The sequence below is a fragment of the Strigops habroptila genome, unplaced genomic scaffold (genome assembly GCF_004027225.2).
Source record: "Strigops habroptila isolate Jane unplaced genomic scaffold, bStrHab1.2.pri NW_022045633.1_ctg1, whole genome shotgun sequence".
In the NCBI taxonomy this organism is placed as follows: domain Eukaryota; kingdom Metazoa; phylum Chordata; class Aves; order Psittaciformes; family Psittacidae; genus Strigops; species Strigops habroptila.
In genome coordinates, this window is record NW_022651109.1 from 32,857 (window position 1) to 41,116 (window position 8,260).

The following is an 8,260-nucleotide window of genomic DNA, read 5'->3' on the forward strand; positions in this document are numbered from 1 at the left end:
GGGGAGTAGGCTGTGAGGAGGAGCTGGGCATCGAGGTAGGTGCCTTCCACATCGTTCTGCATGAAGGCCATGAGGAATTCCGTGCCGGGAAAAGCCGAGGTGGGAAGAGCTGGAGAAGAACATGGGAAAAGTGGGAATTTGGTGTCTCTTTTTGATGGTTGTGGAAGCTGGGCTGGAAGTTTCTGCTCCAAGGTTCAACCAGAGCAAGGAGTGAGGCTGAATGTTGGCTTTGGGGTGGGAATTCCCAATGGGAATGAGGGAATTTGGGAAGTTTGGTTGAGGAAAGGCATGGGAAGGTCTAAGGAAATAGGGTTTGGGGGAGAAATGGGAAATTAGGGAAAATGGGAAATTGGTGCAATGGGAAAGAAGTGGAAATGGGAATTGGTGGAAATGGGAATTGGTGGAAATGGGAATTGAAGGAAATGGGAATTGGTGGAAATCAGGATCTGATTGTAGGTTTTCCTGGTGGAAACAGGGTTGGAATATCGGGACACAACCAAAATGGGGGATAAAAAGGGTTTTTTGCTGCAGAAATTGCAATGGGAGGTGTTGGGGGGGGTGTTTTGGGTGTTTTTTGAGTGTTTTATGTGTTTTGGAGGGAGTTAGGTGTTTGTTATAGGGTTTTTTGATATGTTTGTGGGTGTTTTAGTGCTTTTTAATGTGTTTTGTGGCTTTTTTTTAGGCTTTTTGATCATAAAAATGGGATTTATTGCAAAAATGGTGCTAAAAAAGCCCCCAAAAGAGAAAATAGTTATTTTTGCTAAGAAAACAAGGGGGAAATGGGCTTTTTCTGAAGAAAAAGTGAGTTTTGGGTGAAAAAGACCCCCAAATAGGTGTTTTTATTGAGAAAACCGGGTAAAAATGGCTTTTTTAGGGGAAAAATACCATACAGAGAAGCTAAACCCGACAAAACTAGGAATAAGTATTTGATGCTCAAAACCAAACAAGAAACATGGATTTTGGGTGGGAAAATGAGGAAATTTAGGCTTTTGCTGGGAAAAACACCCCCAAAAGGTGATAAAAGCTCTTGGATTATAAATTAAAACAGCAGTGATGGGGGGTTTGGGTAAAAAAAGACGGGTTTGGGGTAAAAATAGCTGTTTTGTGCTCTTTTTCATTGGAATAATGAGGGAACGAGGGTGTTTTGGGTAAAAATAGGGAATAATGAGGTTTGGCTGGGGGTAAAAGCAGGGAATGAGGGATTTTGGGTGAAAAAAGGGGGGGTTGGTGAAAAACAACAGGCAAAGAGAGATTTTTGGTGAAGAGGTGAAGGGTTAATAAAGTGGGAAAGGGGAAAATAGGGAATAAGGGGAAATCTCTGGAAAACAAAGGGAATAAAGACTTTTGCTGCAGAAACATGAAGTAGAAGGGACTAAAATAAGCTTAAAGCACAGGAAATGGGGGGTTTGGGGATGGGAATGGGGTTGGGTTGATGCTCACCCCAGCAAAGAGCCAATGGAAGCCACCAGATGCCCATCTCCATCACTGGAAAAATGCCCAAACTAAGGAAAATGTACCTTTTTTGGGGGTAAAAAGAGCCATTAAAGGACAAAGAGGAACCTGGAGGTGACCCAAGTGTCTCCAGCATCTCCTTTTGGCCCCAAATTGTCCCCAAAGACCCTTTTCTACCCCATGGAACCCTCTTGCAAGTCACTTGGGGTTGAGTTCTTCTCAACCCAACGACCCCCAAGTCGTCCCTTTACCAGCACCTCCAACCCAAACCCCTTCTTGATGCCACCTCCAAGCCATGGTGCTATCAAACCCTCCTTGTAACCATCCACCAACCCACCCAGCAATGAATCCCACCCCTAAAATCACCCGAATTTGGGTCAAAATGAGGCCAAATGGCAGGGATTTGGCCATTCCCACCTTCTGGATGATCTTAGAGCTGCTGGTTTCCCCCCATCACTCAACATTCGATGGGGTTCCATCAAAAACGTCTCAATTTGGACTTGGGATGGAGGAAACCCCCCTTTTTCTGTAGTTTTCTTGGGAATTTAACCCATTTAGAACTTCTCCTTGGTGAGTGAAGGCATCTCTGACACCTTTGGCTTAGACAGGACAACCCATCATGCCCCAGAGGACCCATAGCACTTACCTTCAGGCTTCTTTCTGCTTCCGCGTCTCTTTGCTCTCCCAAAGAACATGGATACGTGAGGCTGGATGAGGGAAAACTGTCAGCTTGATCCCAAAGCTTCCCTTTTTATGACCAAATGGGGCTTATCTCCTGGAGCTCTCACAGGGACCTCTGATAGGAGAAGGAATTGGCTCCAAAAAGGGCTGGATTTGGCCAGATCTCATGAACAGGAGGTGGAGTTGGAGCTTTGGAGGCCAAAAGAGGTTGGATTGTGAAACTGGCTCTGGAATTCCAGAGAACTGGAGTTAATGGTGCACATGGTGGCGCCAGAGGACATGGGAAATGTGGAGCTGGAGTCCTTCAGTTCCAAATGTTTTCTTTGTGGGAAGGATGCTGAGGAGGTTGTGGTGGGTGATGGGATCCATAGGGGGACATTGTGGTGAGTGTAGGACCTACAGAAGGACGTTGTGGTGGTTTTGGACCCCCATAGGGACATTGTGATGGGTGCAGGACCCCATGCCCCATGTCCCCATCTGCCTCCCACCACCATTCCAAGGTCCGCACCACCAAGACCCCCCCAAACCTCATCCAGCTCCTCCAGACGTTGCACTTGGAGGACGTTCTACCCATTAACCCCCCTGTTTGTGGCCTCCAAGAGATGGTGGTGATGGAACAGGGTTGATTAATGAGGAACTTCCTTCTGGGAAGCCTGGAGAACACCAAGGCCCAGAGTGTGTGTCCATGCCAAGACCTTATCTAAGGGCTCATTAAACGTCTGGAAGAGCCAGATGTCTCCCAGGACCTTCTGGAGACCTTAGATGGGGTCTTGAACCCTTGATGGACAGAAAGTTGGCAGATTCCATTGTGTTTATGGGGTTTGATCCAGGTGGGATGGGTTTTCCTCATGGTGGGATGGGTTTATCTCACGGTGGGATGGGTTTATCTCACGGTGGGATGGGTTTTCCTCATGGTGGGATGGGTTTTCCCATGGTGGGATGGGTTTTCCTCACGGTGAGATGGGTTTCCTCATGGTGGGATGGGTTTCCTCATGGTGGGATGGGTTTCCTCATGGTGGGATGGGTTTTCCTCACGGTGGGATGGGTTTTCCCATGGTGGGATGGCTCCAGGAGATCTTCAAGTTAAAAGAAGGGACAGGATGTGACCCTGAACCCATTTCTTGCTGGGTGAGCTCCTCTTTCCTTCCCTTCTTTCCCTTGGGACATCAAGCCACAGCAAGGAGATCCAGGTAGGACATTTGATTTCCATCTTCTCCCTTGGAATATCAAGTGTTGGAGCAGTTTCTCCTTCTTCCTATGGCTTCAAGTAGCAAGAATTGGGCTGAAATGAGCCCAAAAAAGCCCTTGATTTGCTACAAGGGAAGATCTGGAGCTTGTCCTGCAAAGACCACCCATGGGTGCTCCTCAGATCCCCCCAATCCCATCGGGAATCCTCCATCCTGCCTCAGTTTCTCTTAGTTTCATCCTAAATGGGGCTTATTTCACCCCAAACCCTGCAGTTGATCCAACTCTTCCTTCTTCCAGTCAGAAGCTGTTTCTCTTCATCCCATCCATTGGAGAAGCCCCTCATTTTGGAGGTGCTGGGATGCAGTCCTCATTCCATGTCCTGCTCCTGCTCTTAGGTAGGTTAGAAGGAGACATCTCCTGAGGATGCTCACGTCCTGGGTGATGGTTGCTCCTATTTCCCCTCCATGTCTTCTCCAGGAGCTGTGGTGAACGTCCAACCAGCAGAAGACAAAGGTGGGTCTTCACACCATCCAAAGATGGGGTTTTCCACCCAAAATGGGCTTGTTTCTGCTTCACTTTGGGAAGTAGGATGGGAAAGGAGCTTCCATATGGGAATATGGACGTTGGAGGTCCTCTTCTTGCCCTCTTTGCCCTCAAATCTGTGTCTACCCTGGTTTCACCCCAACCTTTGGCCACCTTGGTTGAGAAGTCAACCCCATTTGGACTCACTTTGACCTACTTGGTCAACCCTAAATGGAGCTCAGGCCCCATTTAAGACCAAGCTGGTGGGTTCCACCCCAAAGTCCATGGGCTGGGGTTGGGATGTCCATCAATAGCTCAACCTCTGTGTTCCTCCAGCATCTCTGCTCTATCCTTATGGTTTGGACCAACAAGACCATAAGAACCCCAAGCTGGATGATGGGACATCAAAGAAGGTCACCCTCACCATACCCTTCACCTTCTATGGCCAGGAGCACCAAACCCTCTATGTACGTGCGTCAACATCCCACCACTTCCATGAGGACCTTCCCTTTTCCCATTCCCATCTTTTCTTCTGCTCCATTTTGTCCCTTTTCCCCCCATTTGGTCCCATTTCTGGTGTATCCAAGTGTCCTCCTATGGTTGGTGGGTCTTAGGAGAAGGCCTTCACCTGTATAGGAGGTCCATGGCCATGTTTAGGGTGTCACATCCCTCCCCACCCCTTGTTTTGATGGCACAATGGTGCCCTCAAGCATGGCCATGGAGAAGCAGAAGTCAATGTGGTCAGAAGACCACATCTGGAGCCCATCTCCGTGCTACCATAGCCAAGGTGTTGATGGGGCTCCAATGGAGGTGGCCACCACATTGGGGTTGACCTGATGTCTTCTCCAGGTCAACAACAACGGTGTGATATCCTTTGACACCCGCGTCAACCAATACACCCCAGACCCCTTCCCATTGGCCGATGGACGCCGCTTCGTGGCCCCATACTGGGCAGATGTGGACAACGTGCTTGGAGGAGATGTCTTCTACCGACAGACCACTGACCCAGCACTGCTGGCCCTCATCACCAAGGACATCAACCAATACTTCCCCACCATCCCCTACACGGCCACATGGGCTTTGGTGGCCACCTGGGACCATGTGGCCTACTATGGCTCTACCACCAATAAGGTAAGGTCCATAGGCATGACTTGAAGGGCAGGTGAGACCCATGTGTTGGCCCATGACCCATGGTTGGCCTCATGACCATGTATTTGCTTCATGACTGTGTGTTGGCCCATGACCATGTGTTGACCCCATACCCATGTGTTGACCCCATACCCATGTGAAAGAAGCTCCGGTAGAACCCCAAAAGTACCCATCTGCTGGTGGACACCAAAAGAACCAGCTTGGATGGACCATTCCTCACCAAGAGAACTTCCTTAGCATCCCTCAAAGCTAATCCCCATCCACACCTCCTCATCCCGCCATTTCTGGTGTCCATCACCCCCTTCCTTTCTGCAGGGCAACACCTTCCAAGCCACCCTGACCACCGACACCAAGATGTCCTTCATCATCCTCAACTACTGGGATATCCAATGGACTACAGGGGCAGCAAGCGATGGTGACCCTGAAACAGGGTTTGGTGGGACTCCAGCCCATGTATGTTGGGAAAGGAGAAGGAAATGGGGTGGAGTTGGGAATGGGGGAGAAGGTCAACCAGGGATGGGTCAACACCAGGTTCAGCCCATCTTTGACCCATAGTAGGTTGGTCCATGATGTTTTTGGGTGACAACACCAGGTCCAATGAAGATTGGAGGAGCCCCATAACATGCTTTGGGCCACCACCACCATCACCAGGAGGTTGTCCCATGCCATGGGTGGGATTAACCTTCTGAATCCTCCACTTTGGCGCTTTTTCCAGGCTGGCTTCAACAGTGGAGATGACACCAACTTCTACAACATCCCTGGCTCCCAAACTGAAGCCATCATCAACATCACCAAGACCTCCAATGTCAACGTCCCGGGGCGATGGGTCTTCCAAGTGGATGACTTCAAGGTGACGGGGGTCCCCACTGAGGTGCCCAAGGTCTCCAACAGCAACAACTGCTGGTTGTAAGGTGGGTTTTGGGGTGAAAACCTGGGAAAAAAGGACAATTGAGGTTTCCTTGGAGGACTTTTCTCCTCTTGAGTTCTTGGTTTCTTCCCACAGATACATCAAACCCATTGGGCCAGAGAAACCCATCGGTGTCCCCACCACGTGTAGGATGAAGATGACCCAATGGGATGCATCAACCTCCGCTGGAGCAATAAAACTCCAGTTGGGACATGGTGGCTCCTGTGTCCTCATCACTTCCAACCCGTGGTCATGGGATTTGGGGGTTGGGGGTTGGACAACATGGGTGGAAATAACCCATTTGGGGCCGTTTTGGGCTTTAATTTCTGGGGTTTTGAGGTCTCTGGGCATGAATTTACCAATTTTTGCCATCTTGACACCGAAATCGAAGGGGGGTTGGGTCTGAAAACACAAATTTGTGAGGTTTCCATTTCTTTGTGCTCAAATTTGGGATTTTCCCCTTTCTTTGTGCTCAGATTTGGGATTTTCCGCTTTCTTTATGCTCAGATTTGGGATTTTCCCCTCAAATTTACATCAAATTTACAATTTTTTTCTTCTTTTTACTCAAATTTACAACAAATTTACAGATTTTTCCTTCTTTGTGCACAAATTCACAATAAATTTGGGATTTTTCCCTTTTCTGTGCTCAAATTTCTGATTTTTCACCTTTTTTTGCACCCAAATTTATAGGTTTTTTGTGCCAAAAGCCCAAATGACTCATTTGAGGGGAAAATCCAGATATTCCAGGAAAAACATCCCCAAAATCCTCCAAACTGGGACTTTTTTCCCTAAAATGGAACTTTTTTACCCTAAAAAAGTGGTTTTACACCTGAAAATGAGCTCAAACACGCAACATGCAACATACAACACGCAGCACACGTGTGTACAACACACAACTTGGCACAAACGCCCCCAAAATGACACCCACAACATGTTCTAACATGACACAACACGCAACACACATGACTTTACATATACCCCCATGATATTGCACCCACAACATGCTCCAACATGGCACCACACACACAACCCCCCCAACATGCCACACGCAACATACAAACACCACCCCCCCCCCACTTCGAGCTTGTTCCAAATGGGATATTTTGGGAATATCCCTCCCCCTTTCCCACATTTTCACCCTTTTCCCCTCTTTTTAGCCCCATTTTAGAATCAAACCCCCTCCGACACCCCCCCCTTGTGATTTTGGATCATTCCAACCTCTCCAGGAAACCCCCCTCAATCCCTATGTAGGAATTCCTGGAATTCTGCTGGGTTTTGGCCCTTTGCCACTGCCTCGGGTGGGTTTGAACCAAAACCTCGCTTTTTTTAACCCATTTTTGCAGCCAAAAGTGATGTCAAAGCAGCAGGTGGGTGGGTCTGTCCCTGGGGGTCGTTTGTGTTTGTCCTGGTTTAGGGGGATATTTGATCCCAAAACTCTAATCCAAGGCAGAGCAGGAGGGTTGAAAGAGGAGCCGGGATCAAGATCAGGATTTGGGGCTAAACCGGTGGATTTTGGGGCTGGAAGAAAGGTAAAGTTCAAGATGGGGTTAAAACCGGGTGGGATTTGGCAGCGATGGGTGAAAAGAGGGGAACGGAGCCAGGAAATTCCTTAAATATTCCATATCCCCACACAGAGAGCTCGGGGTCATTCCTGGTTGCAGCTGGAATTGGCTGTTTGGGAAGGGGTGGGGGGGGGGGGGGAAAGGAAAAGGGGGGGGAAGGGGAAAAGAGGGGAAGGGAAAAGGGGGAGGAAAGGGAATGGGGTGGGAAAAGGGAAAGGAATGGAAAATAGGGGGGAAAAGGGGAGGAAAGGGAAAAGGGATGAAGGGGAAAAGGGGGAAGAAGGGGAGGGAAAGGGAAAGGGGGAGGAAAGGGGGGGAAAGGAATAAGGTGGGAAAAAGGGGGAAAGGGAAGGGAAAATAGGGGAAGAAGGGGGGGGTTGGAAACAGGGGAGTAATGGGAAAATAGGGGGAAAAGAGGAAGAAAGGGGAAAAGGAGAAAGTGGGAATGGGAGGAAAAAGGGGGGATTGGGGGGAAGAGAGAAAAAAATGGGCAAAATAACCGAGGGAAAAGGGGAAATAATGAAGGAAAAAGCAAAAGGAAGTAAAGGGGAAAAGGAGGAAAAGGGGGAAAGGGGGAAAGGGAGGAAATAAAGGGGAAAAGGAGGAAAAGGGGGGGAAAAAGGGGGGGGAGAAAGGGGGGGAAAGAGGGGACAAAGGGACACCTTCCACTAGAGCAGGTTGCTCCAAGCCCCGTCCAACCTGGCCTTGAGCGCTGCCAGGGATGGAGCATCCCAACCTTCTCCATTCAACCCATTCCATTGTCCCACCACCCTCATGGTGAAGAACTTCTCCCTTAGAT

At 49.0% G+C, this 8,260-nt stretch overlaps 1 protein-coding gene across 1 annotated transcript; it reads left to right on the forward strand.

The window, feature by feature from the left end:
* The first annotated feature begins 3,785 nt into the window (after positions 1–3,785).
* Positions 3,786–6,117, forward strand: LOC115603355 (alpha-tectorin-like). The gene is made up of 6 exons (XM_030475168.1): positions 3,786–3,834; positions 4,180–4,310; positions 4,693–4,974; positions 5,308–5,445; positions 5,708–5,903; positions 5,996–6,117. Exons 1-5 carry the CDS (start codon positions 3,786–3,788, stop codon positions 5,900–5,902), a joined length of 795 nt encoding a protein of 264 aa, XP_030331028.1. The 3' UTR covers position 5,903; positions 5,996–6,117.
* The last annotated feature ends 2,143 nt before the right edge of the window (positions 6,118–8,260 follow it).